This window comes from Conger conger, chromosome 4 (assembly GCF_963514075.1).
Source record: "Conger conger chromosome 4, fConCon1.1, whole genome shotgun sequence".
Lineage (NCBI taxonomy): Eukaryota > Metazoa > Chordata > Actinopteri > Anguilliformes > Congridae > Conger > Conger conger.
The window spans coordinates 32217012-32235433 of record NC_083763.1 but is presented as its reverse complement, the minus strand read 5'-3'; the positions used below and the strand labels follow the sequence as shown (position 1 = coordinate 32235433).

Genomic DNA, 18422 nt, shown 5'->3' with positions numbered 1-18422 from the left:
AGTCACTTAGATCACATTTCTTCCACATTCTGACTTTTGGTCTGAAAAACAGCTGAACCTCTTGACCCCATCTGCATGCTTTTATGCATTTAGTTGCTGCCACATGATTGGCTGATTCAATATTTGCATTAACAAGATGGTGTGCAGGTCTACCTAATAAAGTGATCACTGACTATATTTTATGTTCAAACATACAGGAAACTATATACTTTTATTTCAATACATTTACTCTCATGTTTCAATGTCTTCTATCTCCTGTAAACCACAAAATTATTGGCACCCCTAACGATTATTGTAAGTAAAATCAAACAAAGTGAAATTGGCAATAGCATTTTACTTTAATTTAGTTAATCTCAGCCTAAGTGAACTATATTGCGTCATTCAATCACTTCCTGTTTCACTAGAGTATAAAAATTAGATAAAAAGCATGCAAAATCCCTTTGTCAACCATCAGCATGGGAAAAGCCAAAGACCTGTCAATTCAGAAGACACAGGTGGTAATTGACCATAAGAAATTGGGTAATAGGTACATACATCAACGGTTAACATTCCACTTAGCACTGTAAGTGCAATAACAGAAAGGAGTAAAACACACGGAATGGTTACCAGGCAGAGGATGCATGTGCATATTATTCCCAGGGACAGTAATGGTGAAGGAGACCATAAGTAACGCAAGGATTTCAGTCTAAGAATTGATAGATTCTAAAAAAAAATGGCACCTCCATACCTTCCAACTCTTTGGAAGGGTGACAAGAAGACAGCCCTAACTGAGCACAATTGACAAAACCAAGCATCTTAAGTTTGCCAAACCTCATTAGAATTATAGTGCTATGGTCACACGCTTTGGCCATACACACCATCAATATGTTTGGCAGCTAAATTAATTGCATACAAGGAGAAGCACCTCGTACCTACTGTCAAATATGGAGATGTTTTGCTGCCAGTGGTCCAGGGGCACCATTTAAGATCAATGGCACAATTAATTCAGCAGATTATAAGGAAATCTGGGCAATCTGGTTGCCTCTGCTAGGAAGCTTGAGGTAGATTATCCAGCAAGACAATGACTCCAAGCATACATGAAAATCCACACAGAAATGGTTAAGTAAAACTGTGTGGTCTGAACTGAAGAAGGGGGTATCCCAAAGATATCAATGATCCTGAATGATTCTTCCACAAAGAGGAATGGTCAAAAAGCCTTCCAATTGTGTTCTCTAACCTTATCACAAATAATAGGAAAATACTTTTGGCTGTTATCTTTGCCTGGGGTATTAAACCAGGGGTGCCAATAATTGTGGGGAATTCTTTTGCGAAAAAAATTTTTTTTTTGAAAGATTTAAGACTTTGGTTGGCTCCATTAAATCATGAATAAAGCTCTATGCATGTTTGAAAATAAAGTTTATGTCAATAAACAATTATTTTTGAGTTTACAACACTTTTTGAGATTCATCAGGGGTGCCAACAATTCTGGAGCCAACTGTAATACAGTACAGAGCAATCTTGTAGAGTACATAAACACAGAGGCACAGAAGCAGGGCACACAGTATGTGAACCAAAAAAAACAACAACATTTCAGTGTTTTCCAAGCTGGGATCAAATTATTATAATCATTTTCCCATTTTACTACACTTTACCTTAAAAATCTATCTTCATAGCAGAGGCGGCCAGACATGTATTGCAAGCAGATGAAACAGATTATAGTTAGTGCTAACACAGACATCATAAGTGACAGTAAAGGAGGTGGAATCATGCTGAAGTATATGACCCTGACATTGACAAACTAGAATATACACAGTGTACACAGAATGTGTTTGTTCTCTATCCAGTCCAGGGCACTTTCATGGTTAGAGCAGCTACAGTGCCTACCCCTGGTGTCAATTATTGGTCAATCCATAGTGCTTATCTGTGCCCAATGGATTCTTGACAAAAGATACACATTTATGTGCCCTTCTTATCAACACAAAGTAATAGAACTGGAAAGAAAAATAAAAATTCCTGCATAAGGCAAGGCATATTTATTTATATGGCACAATTCAAACCAGGGAACATTCAAAGTGCTTCATATCAGGAGCAAAAAGACCAAATTATATTGATAATAAATGATAAAAAACTGAAGTTTGTCCAGGGTTTTGATAAATGTGCCCTCAATCGGTAATTGTTGTGTGAAACACAGCGTATTAAGCTTACAACCAAAAGTCCTAACACAAATAATACTCATTTGCTAATTGAACACACAAATAATATGTGCAAAAGGAGGGGGAAAAGGAATGTTTAAAAAGCAGCGGGTTCCATTCTGAAAATGCGTGCCAAATTATTTTATCAGTGCAAAATCTTAACTGGAAAAGGACGCGGAGAACAAAAGCCTTTCTGTTTTCGTATGGTGTCCCATGTGCATTACCCTTCAGCAGTTCTGCGGAATGCTCTCCAGTGCCATCGTTAAAAGAGCCCCATGCAACTAGGACATTTTCTTTTTTTTCTCAACATTCTTCAAAGTGGACTACGGCTATATGCTATGTGCCTTTCTTAAACCATTCTTAAAATGGCCATTCTTTCGACTCAACTCACATAAAAAAGTTAATCTTTGTGTTCTCATAAAAGGAAAAACATTGTGAAAGATCTCTTCTTGTTTTGCATAGCCTCATAAACACATCACTTTTAGCTTTCATATTGTCTGTTTTCTGGAATCTACTTCTAATGCATTACTACAATTCTCTCTAAGGGAAAATGAGCCATTATATAGTACTTCTTAAATAAATAAATTGCATTATTAAACCCAAATGTCAGAGGATTTTTGGTGGCTGCATGTCTACATAAAATCCCCCAAGGTTTGATGATATAGTATATCATATGCCCCCCCCCAAGCCATGAAATCAATAATTTGCCTTTTTTCAGTAAATTCAAACAATTCTATACTGAATGCCTTTAAAAACATACAGCCTTAGTTTTCCTCTGATGACTGTGCTAAACACACAGTAATGTATCACCCCTGAAGTGTTTCCTGAAGCCCCCCCAATACACAAACACACACACACACATGCTACCTCAGAGGACATCGGCATCCACAGCCTCATTGCATTGGCATGTTGCATTGCATGAAATATTGCTACGCTAAAACAAAATATATATAAAAGGTTGCAGTACACAGGCCATTACAGTGTATACGTCTGGCACAAGGGACATAGAGAGATGAAGAGGGCGAAAAGGCTATAGGTTCTGGGCCAGCCAGTAGATGTAGTTCTTCACCGTCCGCTGGCCGACCGAGAAGTACGCCGGCCAGAATGCAAAGATCATGCAGCCGTGGAAACCGTCCTCGTAGTGGTCGTTGGTAACGTCCACGCCCGCCTCCTGCAGACGACGCCCGTACATCAGCCCGTCGTCTCGAAGCACGTCGTGCTCGCAGGTCAGGATGTATGCCCGTGGGGTCCTGATAAGGACATCCCGCTCGGCCAGAAGGGGTGCAGCTCGCACGTCCAGTAGCGCTGGTATCTCTTCGACGATTCGGGTTGTCCCATGGGCCTGCACCACGGGCTTGTAGTGCCTCTTCACGGCGGGCGGGAGTAGCAGTGTCCAGTTGAGTTTGGCGCGGCCCAGTGCGGCCTGATTTTGGTCCAGGGCAGAGTGGTTGTTGGTCAGCATGGCCTGGACGAAGCTGGGGTCCCCGCCCAGGTACACCAGCCAGAACTTGGCCATGAGGGGACGGTACAGTATGGGTACATCTCGGTTCTGCTGGTACGAGGGCGTGTTGAAGTCCAAGGCCTGCAGCACAGGGTAGATTAAGGCCTGGAGCTTGAATTTGATGGAAGTGGTGTTATCCATGGCTAGCTGTAGTAGAGGGTAAAATCAGTATTATTATGGTTATTATAAGTACTGAAATGCCAGATGCATTGAATATTGTGAATGAATGAATTAATGAATGAAAGCTTTATTTCGAACATGTGAAAATACAAGGATTAAGATAACAAGACAAAATCAAAAAGAAAGTAGTATTAACAACAATAAAATAAAATAAACCAAGAAAAACAATATTAACCTAACATGTCCGAAAAGGAGTAGGAAGAAGCATGATTTAATCCTACCCCTTCTCCACTATTCAGAAATTAATAATCGATGGATCGACATTGACTTCAATTTGAATATATTTTAAATTAAATCAAACTGCCGTCCCTTTGTGCCACAGCCGACAGGTCTTGCGCACACACAGCAGGCCTTGCTTGTACAGGGACTGAGTGCAGCGAATAGATTGTGCTAACAATTTTCACACCGAATGAGGGATGCATATTTACATGTTTACATACATACATATCTATTAACAATAGAAAATAAATAATGTAATAAACAAATAAATGAATAATCCGTAAGAACACCTGGTGACTGTAAAAGCCCTTCTTCCTCCTTGTACCTTGTGAACCATGTTTTTATACCACTTTTTGAACTGGGTCATGCTTGGACTCTGCTTTAGCTCCACACTCAATCCGTTCCACAGCTTCACTCCACATATTGAAATACAAAAACTTTTTAACATTGTCCAGACACAAAGATGTTTTAACTTTAACTCTCCCCTCAAATTATAACCCCCATCTCTATCAAAAAACAAGTTTTGAATATTCCCAGGGAGTAGCCGGGTTATTGCTTTATACATTATTTGTGCTGTTAGAAGGTGGACCAGATCAGTGAATTTTAATGTTTTTGATTTTAAGAATAATGAATTTGTGTGATCTCTATAACCAGAATTATGAATTAGCCTTATGGCTCTTTTTTGCAATATTGATAGTGATTGTAGTCTACATTTATACGTATTGCCCCAGACCTCCGCGCAGTAATTTAAATATGGTAAAAGCAGTGAACAGTAGAGAGTGTAGAGTGATTTGTGGTCCAGAACGTGTTTTGCCTTACTCAGTACTGAAATGCTTCTTGACAGTTTATTTTGTACATGTTTTATATGAGATTTCCTCATCATCAATTATCACATCAAGAAACTTATTTTCATGAACTCTTTCAATGTCTTCACCATCTACCTGTATCTGTGCTTGAGTATTCGTTTTACAATTACCAAATAACATGAAGTTGGTTTTGCTTAGGTTTAATGATAATTTGTGTCAAACCATCTTTTTAATTTGCACATTTCTGAAGTAATCATCTCCAGTAGCTCCTTTAGATACCCCCCAGAAAAAAAAGATATTTGTATCATCTGCGAATAGTACTAATTTTAATGTTTTTGATACCTTGCAAATATCATTTATATAAAGAATAAACAGTTTTGGACCCAATACTGACCCCTGGGGGACGCCACAGGCAATGTCCAAGCATGACGATGAATACTCACCCAACTTCACAAATTGTTTCCTGTCTCTTAAGTAACTTCTGACCCATTGCAATGCTACCCCACTGATCCCATACTGTTCCAGTTTATTGATTAATATGTTATGATTGATTGTGTCGAAAGCTTTTTTAACATCAATGAATACTCCAACTGCATACTGTTTGTGATCTATAGCGTTAGTAATTCTCTCAATTGATTCAATTAATGCCAGTGATGTTGAACTGTTTGATCTGAATCCGTATTGACTGTCAGAAAGTAATTTATGTTTATCTATGAAATTGTCTAATCTGTTATTGAATAGTTTTTCTAGAATTTTGGAGAATTGTGGAAGTAAAGAAATAGCCCTGTAATTTGTGAAGTGGTGTCTATCCCCAATTTTATACAGCAGTATAACTTTAGCTATTTTCATTTTGTTAGGAAATGCACTGGTTTGGAATGATAAGTTACAGATGTATGTTAGTGGTTCAGAAATCCCCTCAATGACCCTTTTCACAATTTTCATATCAATTTCATTACAATCACTAGATGTTTTATATTTACATTTATTTACAATATCTATTATTTCCTATTATTATTATTATTGAACATTGCTTATAGAATGTACTTGTACAACCATCCAAAATTCACACTTCTTTCAGAATAACAAAACTGCACAACAAGTTCATTTCTAAATCCACTTCTGCTTCCGTGTGTGTTCCGTGTGATTCCTGGATGTGTACACTCTACTGTAAAATCCAGCTACCTCAGCTAGACCTGGTCAAAAGCTGGTCAACCAAAGCTGTTTCAAAAACTAGCTTGAGCTGTTTTTTTTGGTCAGTCAGATTGGAGGTCCTACCTCCTGGGCTACTGCTGCTGCCAGGTTTCCTCCAGCACTATCTCCTGACACTGCGACCCGGTCCGGATCCACAGAGAACCGGTCCAGAAACTCCGGAGTGAGGAAATGCCTGGAGGCCTGAAGAGCATCATCGTACTGCTTGGGAAAATGCACGTCCGGGGCCAGCCGGTAACTAATTTACATGTGACAAAAATAATCATTAAAGGAATCAGATATAATTCATTAAAAGCAGTTTAAAAATATCTTTGGGATAAGTCACACTTACTCCACAGACACAATGATGGCATTCAGCTCCTCTGCCATTTTCCTGCAGAGGAAGTCATAGGACCGAATCCCTATATGCAGAGAGACAGTCAGACTTAGATGCATATGTGGGTCAAAAATTACCCGGTTGTGTGTTCATTATCTCTCAAAATAAGCCATGTCAACAACTGTAGCTCCATGAATTATCCTACAAACTAGTCCTTAATTGATAGAAAGACCAGTTTCTGTTTGAACTTTCTTACAATTTGAGTAACAATGAGTTTTTCATTACTACCCCATGTTTACGTAGGCCAGGTCATTTTTCACCTGTACTGAATTCCATGTTATGTTTTGTGTTTTCAGTGTATTGCATTCTGGTTAGTGTTTCTGTGTTTTTGTTACCTCTGTGCACACCGTAGCCACCCTGTCAGTTCGTTTCACTTCATTCATTCGTTTCACCTGTTTAAATTCCTGATTGTTTCCCCACCTGATTCCCATTCCCTCTTGTTACCTGTGTTATTTAAACCAATTTGTTTGTTTAGTTCCCTGCCAGACTGTTATGTCTTTATTCCATACTCTCCAGCGGTTTCTGATTGATACCTGTTACGACCTGTTTCGCCCCTGACCGCTGGTTTAGCTAACAAGTTTAGCTTGTTCCTTCTGTCTGATTCTGACCCATAGTATTTCGACCCATTTCTGTTTTTCGACTTTTGTTTCTGGATTGTGTTTTTGTTTGATTATCCAGTTTGTTTTTGACCCTTTGCCTCTGACCGCTACTACTCTTTGGATTACCACTGATACATCTGTTTGCTGGAAATCTGACCTATTGCCTGGACTATCTATCACAAACTGCCTGATCCCTGCTGTATCTGTTTACTGGCTTTTGAACCTCACCTGTCTAACCTGCTATCTGGTAATAAAGACTTTTATTACAAAGAGTCCGAGTCTTGCATCTGGATTGCCCGTTCTGAGTGCCTGATATTCCAATGGAATTTGATGCATTATATTGAAATGTTGTGTCTTACTGTCTTTCTCAATATACCTAAGAAATCAGCCTATATTTTACTCAATATACTGTATATGTTATCTAGACATTATTATAATCACATTGTACATAATTTTTAAATTATTTTACATGAGTAAATGAGTTACCCATTACAGTAAAGTGTCAGAGATCCTGCTTGTATAAGAAACTATATTGGGGTGGGTGTGACAGTGAGGGTGGGGTGTTTAGGATCAGGAATATTTACTTTTATTTCTTTATTACCTTTATATTTTATTTAATTATAGTTACATTTCAGTTAAATGTATACACTCATTCACTGACACTTTATTGTGTACACCTGCTTATTAATGAACAGAATTATGTGGCTGCAACTAAATCGCGCAGACATGGTGAAGAGTTCAGTTTTATTTGTCTGACAAAACATTTGATCTAAGCAACTATGACCATGGCATGATTGTTGGTGCCATGCAGGGTGACTGGCCATGGCATGATTGTTGGCGCCATGCAGGGTGGATGGCCATGGCATGATTGTTGGTGCCATGCAGGGTGACTGGCCATGGTACGATTGTTAGTGCCATGCAGGGTGACTGGCCATGGCATGATTGTTAGTGCAATGCAGGGTGGATGGCCATGGCATGATTGTTGGTGCCATGCACGGTGACTGGCCATGGTATAATTGTTGGCGCTATGCAGGGTGGATGGCCATGGTATGATTGTTGGTGCCATTCAGGGTGACTGGCCATGGTACGATTGTTAGTGCCATGCAGGGTGACTGGCCATGGCATGATTGTTAGTGCCATGCAGGGTGGATGGCCATGGCATGATTGTTGGTGCCATGCACGGTGACTGGCCATGGTATGATTGTTAGTGCCATGCAGGGTGGTTCTAGCATTTCAGGAATTTCAGCATTTGTTCCACACAGCTTGGAGACTTTTTCTGCACTTTACTGTGATGTTCACAGAACCAGAACACACACATTCACTCACATAGAAGAAGACACAAACACATTCACATGAATACACACTCACACTCACTTACTGGCACTCCCAAGGGCCCAGCCCCCTCCATGGAGGTAGATCACGCCCCTCTTCAGCTGGCCCTCCTCCCCTCGAGTGGACTCAAAGAGTCGCACCTGCACTCCGCTTAAGGACATATCCTGCACCCGCACGCCCTCGCTCGACTCTGGGGCCTGCATCTCAAAGTGGTTCACTGCAAAGTTCAGCACGTGGATGTGGTGAATGAGGCCCAAGTCATGGACCAGATTTCCCTGTGGTGAACAAGATAGAGTAGGAGAAAAAAAGGGAGGGGAGAGGAAATGAGGAGGAGGACAGGAAAGGAGAGGCTCAGGGTCACCTTGGTCCCGAGCGAATCAGTGCACTTGCCTACTATTGAGTAGAGATGGGCAAATCGATCCTCACATACATTTATTATTTAATTCTGTGTGTATCCACTTGATGGGATTTACAAGCTCCAAAACTGTAGATTAGCTCTTGTTAAAAGCCTTGTTAAATGGCTTCCTTGACCCAATGGTATATTTCTGTAAATGTAGCAGTCTTTTCAAAACGAGTTCGGCTCAAAAATTGGAAGTTCCATAATGGACTGGCAGGCCATTCTGAGACGGCCATCCTCTCGATTTTGCTCATTTGAGTACCATCACTTATTATTGCCCACTTCAAGCACTGGCTGTTATTAAGCAGAAAACAAAGAGTCTGATCTTTGGCAATTTACTCATACAAATCCATTCAAATGTAATTTTTTATGTGTGCATTAACCAATTTTCACTCTAGAAATCATAAACATTTCCCACAATCACAAAGATGTATACAAGAATCGGTATCTGTACTGAAATACCAGCCTTGGTATTAATTCGCACCGGAACAAAAAGAAAATCAGTGGATCACCCATCTGTACTCTTGAATATACTTTTTGAGTACACTAACACTATTTTGGTTCGTCTTTTTAAGAATGTAAACAACCTTTTGGTTCTTATAAATAAGATGCATAACTTCACTTCAACGTTTTACTTCAACAACAATGGCATGCGAGCATGTTCAAACATATTGAGCTGTACAAGAGCTCTTTGTGTATAAGAGTACAGAAAGTACAAGAAGCACATTTAATCAGGAGTTTAAAAGGCCATGACGCTGGTTTCTGATTGCGGGCCGAGTAGTGTGCGTCTTCACAAGGGAAATGTTTTCATTTAGTGATTGCAGGTCGGGCGACCTGACATTGCAGAGATGGGGGCTTAAGACAGCTCAGCTGTCATAGAGTGACAGAAAATATTAAAGCGGGTTAAGAGAGACAATGTGATATTTGTATGACAGATGATTGGTTAGCTATATTACATAAAGGACATTTTCTACTGTTACTTTGGAATTCTCTGGTCTCTTGAAGCTTCTTGCACGAAGCACACTGATTCCCCAGATTAATCTGTTTTATTTGAAACTAAAGATTTTATTTTGAGTGCTTTTTCAACATCACTGCTGTGAACAACTTCACCCACCTAAAAGGGACGAGGAGGAACAGCGACAGAAATATTTCCTCAACACATACTTTGAGAACACAGTAGTTAGGAGGCTGATTCGGACACAGCCCATGCATCAGTAACACAAATACTCATGGCTCTCACTGAGATCCATATGGTGGGATTGAGCATAAAGAAAGATATTGGAGTTCAAGGATAGTCATTAGTATGAGCCCCCTAGGGACCCTAGTGGCATGTGTAGTACATTTTGGAGATGCTAAGATGGCTGGATACAGGTTCTGGAGAATTGTGTCATTTGTATCCCTTAGCTGGAGCCCTTGACTGGGTTTTTGCTTCAGTGGGCTAATTGTATTTTGTTGTTTGGATCGAATGTGGTTTGAAACTTGCAGCAGACTAACTCCTGTAACAGGTGCAGCCTCACATATGGGTTTACTGGCGGTTCAGGATTATATTATGGCATAAATAAGGTCTGCTTCCTGGTTTGCAGACATGTGCACATGCATTGGTTCCCCTTTTCAGCAGATCTGAGCTTGTGATACAATTTGTAAAATTAGGCAAAAGTTCATGTCGGATAGAAAAGAAACCACAATGTTCCTTCTCTCATCCAAACGGCGTGCAGGAGAAGATCAATGCCGAATAACAGGGACAAGGACACCTACATCCAAAATCATGTCAGTTTCACAGTGGATTACAAGTGAAATTAAACCAGGAGAGCACCTGGATCAGTCAGCTCTTGTAGGACACTGTAGGTGTGAAGGTATTGGTGATCTATTGTATTTTGATAGATTTGGGGACACTTTAGGACATCTGGGGGCAGTTTTGGGAAAACCTGTCGATGTCTTTACCCAATTTTGAACACAAGTTTTTTATTTGTTTCTGATTTTTTCCCATTTTCTTCCAATTTGGTAGCTAATTGCACCCTATCCCAATTCCAATTGCCCAGGTTAACTGACAACCCCGTCCCCCCGGTGGCCCAGGAGATCAAGCGATCTAGAGGATGATGCACCTTCTATAAGCTGCATCGTCTCAAACACCCTGCGACCGTGACTCCAAGGCGATCAGGGTGCTGTTGTATGCAGCAACCCTACAGCCCCTGCTGAATCCCTTCAGTAGAACAGGCTTCACACCTGGCTGCAGTTGGTCTGTCTGGCACACAATGTTTTTATTGATCTTCTTTTAATCTCTTTTGGGATCACCTGTCTGACCAAGAATAATGGAATCTATCTCAGCCGGCATGGTGCACAAATTTAATCAGTTCAATAAACTTAACATTTATGCATCGAGCTGCTGTTAAAAAAAGAAAAACCTCAATGGTTTCACTTAAAATGGGTAAAATATATAGTGTAGGGCTGCAGCCTAGCTAGTTACCAAAGGGATACCTCCTGGTGCGGCCATGTTTGTTATGTGATGTCATACTGTAGCTCTTGCTACCTGTAGTGCTTTGCGTGTGTGTTTAGAATGTGTCTGTTAATAGAACACTGTGTGTGGTTGATGGCCTTGTAATGGTCAGATGACTTACTCTGCATACAAGAAAATCATGAATATTATCCCAGATCAGCCTTGTCTCTGATCTACATACATCATCAGAAGTGAATGTGAACACAGATCTCTTTGCAATTCGATCTTGGGAGCTGGAAAACATTCCACTATCACATTAAAGTAAAATACCAAGCCCTAGTATAGGTGCGCCTTTCTAGTACTGGGTAGGACCTCCGTTTCCTGCAGAACAGCCTGATCTCTTTGTGGCCTTGATTTGACAAGTTGCTGGAAACATTCCATGCTGACATGATAGCATCACATTTCATATTTTGGCTGCACATTCATGCTGCAAATTTCCTGTTTCACTACATCCCAAAGATGCTTTATTGGATTGAAATCTGGTGGACTGTAGAGGCCATTGGAGTAAACTGAACTTGTTGTCATTGTTTCGGAATCAGCATGAGATGACATGTGCTTTGTGACATTGCACATTATCCTGCTGGAAGTAGCTATTGGAAGATGGGTAGACCGTGGCCAGAAAAGGAAGGAAATATTCCCCACACCATTACACTACCACCACCTGCATTAACACAAGGCAGGATGCATGTTGTTTACACCAAATTCTGACCCCACCATCAACATGCCACAGCAGAAATTGAGATTTGCCAGACCATGCAATATTTTTCCAATCTTCAGCTGTCCAGTTTTGGTAAGCTTGTGTCCACTGTAGCCTGAATTTCTTGTTCCTAACTGACAGGAGTCAAACTCAGCGTGGTCTTCTGCTGGTCTAACCCATACACTTCAAGGTTCAACAAGTTGTGCTTTCAGAGATGCTCTTCAGCATACCACTGTTGTAATGTGGTTATTTGAGCTACTGTCACCTTGCAGTCAGCTTGAACCAGTCTGGTCATTCTCCTCTGATCTCATTAACAAGGAAACTTCACTCACAGAACTGGTTTGTTTTCTGTACCATTGTGTGGACTCAAGTCAAGAGTCTCTGGAGGTCAAAATCCTGTGAGATCAGTAGTTTATGAGATACTCAAACAACCCCGTCTGGCACCAACAATCATTCCCTGGTTAAAGTCACTTAGATCACATTGCTTCCCCATTCTGACATTTGGTCTGAATAACAATTGAGCCTCTTGACCATGTGTACATGCTTTTATGTATTTAGTTGCTGTAACATGATTTGGTGATTAGATATGTGCATGAACAACCTGGGGCGAGTTTCCCGATAATGGTGTCTCTTAGCATTTTACGAAGACTTGAAAGGTATACCTTACTAAAGTTGTTTACTTTTCTAGGCGTGTTTCTCAAACTATCCCTTAGGCGGTTGCTTAAGGCATAGCTTCTACGTGCGACGTTACTAGGCCAATCAACCTTTCTAAGAGTGATTATTCACTCCATGCAGTGACTGCTTGACTGTGTTATGAGATACATTTTTTTTGTTCTTTTTGAATAAAACACTGCAGGAATACTTAAAAATATTGCATTTATCATGACTGGTGGGAACTTATTAATTGAATTAAAAACTTACAAACTAAATTATCCAACCGTGTATAAACTGAATTCATTTTTAACGATTTAACTTCAGTTTAAATTATTGAACTAATATTTAGTTGCATAACCACTGCTGTGCATCAGCGTTGCATCGAGTCAACCAACTTCTGGCACCTAGAAACGGGTATTTCAGCACAGGATGAACAAACTACATTCCACAGTTCCAGTGAATTTTTGGGTTTTGCTTCAGAAAATGCATTTTTAATTTCACCCCACAAGTTTTCAATGGGGTTGAGGTTGGGGGATTGAGCTGGCCACTGCATTACCTCAATCCTTTTTGTCTGGAACCAAGATGTTGCTTGCTTACTTGTGTGTTTGGGGTCATTGTCTTGTTGAAACACCAATTTCAGGGCCATTTCTCTTCAGCAGAAGGCAACATAATCTCTTCAAGTATTTTGACTGATCCATGATCCCTGGTGTACGAACCCAACACCGCAGTATGAAAAACATCCAGATACCATGATTTTTGCGCCACCATGCTTCACTGTCTTCACAGTGTACTGTGGCTTGAATTCAGTACCCAGGGATCGTCTGACATACTGTTGACGACCACTAGACCCGAAAAGAACAATTTTACTCGCATCAGTCCACAGAATGTTATGGACCAATCGATGTGTTCCTTGGCACATTCCATTTTTTCAACAATGGTGCTTTACAGGGCTTCTTGCTGATAGCTTAGCTTCGATCAAACGTCTGTAACAGCACTTACAATTGTAAATCATCTTTGATTTTTCTGGAGCTGATGAATGGCTGAATCTTTGCCATTCTGACAATTTTTCGATCCGTTTTAACAATAGTTGCTCATTTTCTTCCGCGTATTTTGGGTTTTTGTTGCCATTTTAAAGCATTTGTGATCATTTTAGCTGAGCATCCTATATTTTGCTGCACTTCTTTATACATTTTCCCCTCTCCAATCAACTTTTTAATCAAATGACGTTGTTCCTCCGAACAATGTTTAGATCAGCCCATTTTACTTAGCAATTCAGAAGGATATATATTTTATAACAATGTGTGAAACATTTGCTTCCCTTCTTCCTCAATAAAGGACAATTAATGACACCTGTTTTTTTCAAAGAATGAATGAATTCTCTAATTAACCTCCACACTGCAATTATTTTGAAAACGCCCCAACATGTCATGACAGTTGGGTCTGTTGTTTTTCTATTACACTCCTACATCTACAAGTTAATTATTTGCCATGCAGAAATATCTCTACTACTAATAACAGTGGTTCATCAGGTTACAGATGTTGTACTGCTATTTTCCTGAACACAGCTGTGTATACGGTTTGTGGTATCAGATTGTGGTATCACACCTCATCCTGCAACGGCACCTAGCAATACGCCTTCTTTGGCATGTCATGTTTTATTGACATTATTTTAATATCTTTGTCATGGTCCCTTAAATGACTTTGCAATCAGAGTTGATTTGCCAGAAGCACCATCACATTACTGGTGTAATTCACTATTTTCTCTGATTGGCTGACGTTTTAAATAAAAACACACCAACAAGCAAAACGCACCAACATGAAAACAACATAAGCTGTGCCAGAAAAAAAACTAAGAAAGAAGCGGTCCCACAGCTTCACAGCAAACTAAATTGAGATATTGTTAGAGACATGGCATGGAAATTATTTTCCAGTTTTAGGACTACGGTGTCCAACAAAACAAAGAAAGAACTATGATTCAACATCGCTCCAGCCCACAGAGAGAGTGGGAAATCGTCAGTTTATAAATAGCTATCATTTAAAGTCAATTAAGTGCAACATGCATCCTTTGTAATGTACAATTGTATTCTTTCCATGAAAACAGTCCCATTAATTTGGTATTTTAGTAATATCATTAGCCAACTACAACTGTATAATTATCAGTGTACATATTGCTTAACAGATTGAGATGTAACTAAGTATTTCAGTGGTCGTAACAGTGCTGGCCACTAGCAGAGTGAGCTGACAACATCGCTAAGGTACAGCTAAGTGGAACAGACCAACCTTACGAAAGTACCACTTACAGAAGTTAGCCTATCTTAGCTAAGGACGCTTCGGGAAACACGCTGAAACGTTAAGGTAGAGCTTCAAGGTATAACTTAAGAACGGCGTAGCGTTAAGATGGCTTCGGGAAATGCGGCCCTGGTAGCCTTTATAGGTGTACCTAATAAAGTGGGAAGTTAGGAAGCTTTGCCTATGAACTCTTAATCTGTCAAACGCAGATTATTCCGCGCTTGGGACGTCATCCTACTGAATATTCAATTTATCTCATCATAAGCCTCATTTATGTGTCTTAAATGTAAAGGGACTAGCGGGGGGCGACATGGCTCAGGCAGCAAGAGCAGTCCTCTGGCAGTCAGAGGGCTGCCGGCTCGATCCCCCGCCCGGGCTGTGTCGAAGTGTCCCTGAACAAGACACCCAACCCCGACTGGCGACGTGGCCGCCAGTCGCCGTGAGTGTGTGTATGAATGGGTGAATGAATCGCCATCGGTGTGAGTGTGTGTATGAATGTTAAAAAAAAAAAATGTAAAGGGACTAGCGCACATTTAAAAATGGCGTCGCCATAATAGCAGATAGTTTGAGAGCTTTTTCGTGCTTGTTGCGGGGTTCCATAAATCTCCTTCTAAAATACACACTCGTTCAAAAAGACGCACTCCATTCTTTGGTCGGTAATTTTCGTAACTGACAACACAGCATAAAAGTTCGGAAAGTTTCATTCAAAAGCTGAGTTGTAACGGCGTCGGGCAATAATGCACTCATAATACTCTCCTAATCAAACGTTAATAAAACCTTTGTTTCTTAACGTATTTTCGATTCGTAAAATTCAGGTAAAAACGAATTTTACTTTACGTGTTCTGGTCCAGTTCCAATAATGCCTGATCATGGAAATGAACACGACTCTGTGAATGTAGCAGAAGTTAATTCATAGAACTGCTAATTTGGAATGTGCCACTACTGTTTCATTGGTGTAAAAATGCAAATCGAAAGGAAACAGGTTGCAAGACCTGCATGAAATGGACACGTGGAATATCACAGGGAAAATCTAATTTATTCGCTGTAATTTACAAATCTATCCTGAAATCTGTTTGTAGTAATACATTTAGGATTTTCTTTGTGATTCCTGTTTTTCCTAATATGGTGTATTCACGTTATCATACTTTATTCATAATTCATGCAAATTAATGATAGATTTTTGTCTAAGCTTTTTTTTCTTTCTTACAGAGTAAGAGTGAATGGTAAATAAAAGCCTTGCATACTTGTAATGCTTATGTGACAACGAAAAAGACAGGCAAACAGCCCTGCAGACGGAAACGAGTTTGTCAAGAATTCGTACACAATCTTCGGCACCGCTCTCTATGACAAATAGACTAACATTAAATTTGTTTGGAGAAGCACTGAGTACGAGGGCGAGGCCAGGGAGCCGGGTGAAAGGCGACGACAGGTTATATAAAAAAAGCAGCTGCACCTGTAACCACGAAAACATCTGAAAGGCCACATTTTGAGATGGTTATTGTAATTAGTTCCTATTGCTGATACCCTCTAATCTTCAATCAAACATTATCTACTTTAGCTGTATTTTCCGTGTTTTCGGTGTCTGTCTATAATCTATATATAGTTATATGTTCGTGTAAACGACACTGATTTTTATTCTGCTATCTGAGTGTGCACTGGATAACTAGACAGCTAGCGTCAATGCTACTGATAGAAATATTCCAGACAATAATGGCCACATCATTAGCTTGTCACAGTTTAAGAAATCTAAAGTCTCCAGCATGTCCAAACGGCGATTTTACTTAATAAAAGAACAACACATTATTCAGCCCAACAATTTTAACGTTTGCCATTGCTGTACCACCGTATTCTCACCAATCGTATGGCACTTCGAAACGTTGCGTCTAGTAGCATCAGTTTCCATGGTTCCGAAATTGTACTTGGCAGAGGGATGTAAATGTAATAAGCGACAGCTGTCAGTAAGCAGGTAACAGCAAAAACCCGCTTCATTGCCACAATGTGCCGTCCACGTTATTGTGCAGATGACTTCGGTAGAATGACGAAATAAATCTTATTCGGAGGAAGTATGTTGGTGCGCCACTGTGAAACAAGCCACAGCAAGACGCACAGCGGCTCTTAGCGACTTCAAAATAAAAGTACCTTGTCGCCAATAAATTCTTAAAGGCAGAGTTCCCTTTCTGATGGTTTTCACGTTTTCGTGCATTTAACAATTCAAGTTTCATTTGTCTTTTTTTATGATTTATCTTTATATAAAAAGTATAATTCAAAGGAAAACAACTTTTAAAAAAGAATTATTTTTATTCATTGTTATTCATTTTCATTTGCATTATGTTTTTCTTTAGAATTAGCCTTTTTTCATTTGAGTTATTCTTTTTTGAATGATATTTTATACACCGATTTTAAGTGGAGGTGGGATTAGAGGTGTAAGGCATGTCTATGCTGTCCATTCCATCATTGGCTAGCACCATAGGAAAATCAAAGAAACAGTCAGTTATAAGTAGTAGTAGTAGACAAGAACAAGACAAGAGTTCAGAATTTCAATCTCAATAATGCTCTTTGCTCCCCCCGCCCTCAGAGTGCTGAGCCAATCTTGAGGTCTAATTTTTTCCTAACTTTAAGGGTTGATGCACAAAACATGTACAGTTACTTTCTTAGAGTAGAGAAAATACTAAGCTGTTTCCACATTTGTGAACTGAATATGTTACAGTTGCCATGGTGATCATACGTAAGCTTCCTCATCAGCCTGCCTGTGTATTGCCCGGAGTCTTACAGTTCGCTAGCTAGTAAACTCCACATATACAAATTAATCCTCCTCACCGATGTACATAAACTCAGCCATCTTCTGAATGTGGTTTAGGTCAAGTTGGAGGTATCTTAAGTTCTTATCCATATTTTGGTTGTGAAGGACCTTTTTTAATTTCTTCAATTTTTAATTTTTTAAAAAGAATTCCTTAAGCCCTAAATTCAAAATCTCAATTTAAGATGCTTTGTGCAACTGGCCAGAGATGTACTAAGCCTTTAGCAATGGTTTTCAGGTGCACATATGACGCCTTGTGCCCAGGAAACAAAAGTCTTATGTGTGAAACTGGGTGTTTGTTTAATTGATTCAATAAACCAATATATCATGCAAAGCAGTGGGAAATGACTGCAATAACGTGCTCGTAAGAAATGTTTGAAGTTTCAAAAAATAATTGCCGCTAGTCAAAAATACGAGTAGACTGAATGCATTTATATGCTGCTTTTAATCACTTTTATCCATCGTGGGTGTATACCTCCAGGGGTGGGAGTTCCAGATCCAGATGAACCATACAGCTCTCCAGTGGCTACTCAGGTTTAAGGAGCCAGAAAGACATACCTTCCTCTATGCTTGAGCAATGCAGGAGACAAACATGGTAACAGTTTCTGGCACCAGTAGTTGCCCCAGTCCTCCAGTGGGCGATATACGGATGGAGACTGGCAGCGGTACTACTACGGTAGGCAGGACATAGAGGGCTGCCG

At 39.9% G+C, this 18422-nt stretch overlaps 1 protein-coding gene across 1 annotated transcript; it reads right to left on the bottom strand.

Moving 5' to 3' along the window:
* Positions 1-177: 177 nt before the first annotated feature.
* Positions 178-17009, bottom strand: LOC133126258 (neutral cholesterol ester hydrolase 1-like). Its single transcript, XM_061238287.1, has 5 exons — positions 16779-17009; positions 8440-8668; positions 6418-6487; positions 6153-6324; positions 178-3819 (listed from the first exon to the last, which is right to left on the bottom strand). Exons 1-5 carry the CDS (start codon positions 16911-16913, stop codon positions 3202-3204), a joined length of 1224 nt encoding a protein of 407 aa, XP_061094271.1. The 5' UTR covers positions 16914-17009; the 3' UTR covers positions 178-3201.
* Positions 17010-18422: the final 1413 nt, after the last annotated feature.

Coding starts and splice junctions, on each gene's coding strand:
- LOC133126258 (XM_061238287.1), bottom strand. CDS start 16,913: ATGAAGCGGGTTTTTGCTGTTACCTGCTTACTGACAGCTGTCGCTTAT. Junction 8,669..16,778: donor TTCGAAGTGCCATACGATTG/GTGAGAATACGG, acceptor TGTTCACCACAG/GGAAATCTGGTCCATGACTT. Junction 6,325..6,417: donor GCCATCATTGTGTCTGTGGA/GTAAGTGTGACT, acceptor CATGTAAATTAG/TTACCGGCTGGCCCCGGACG.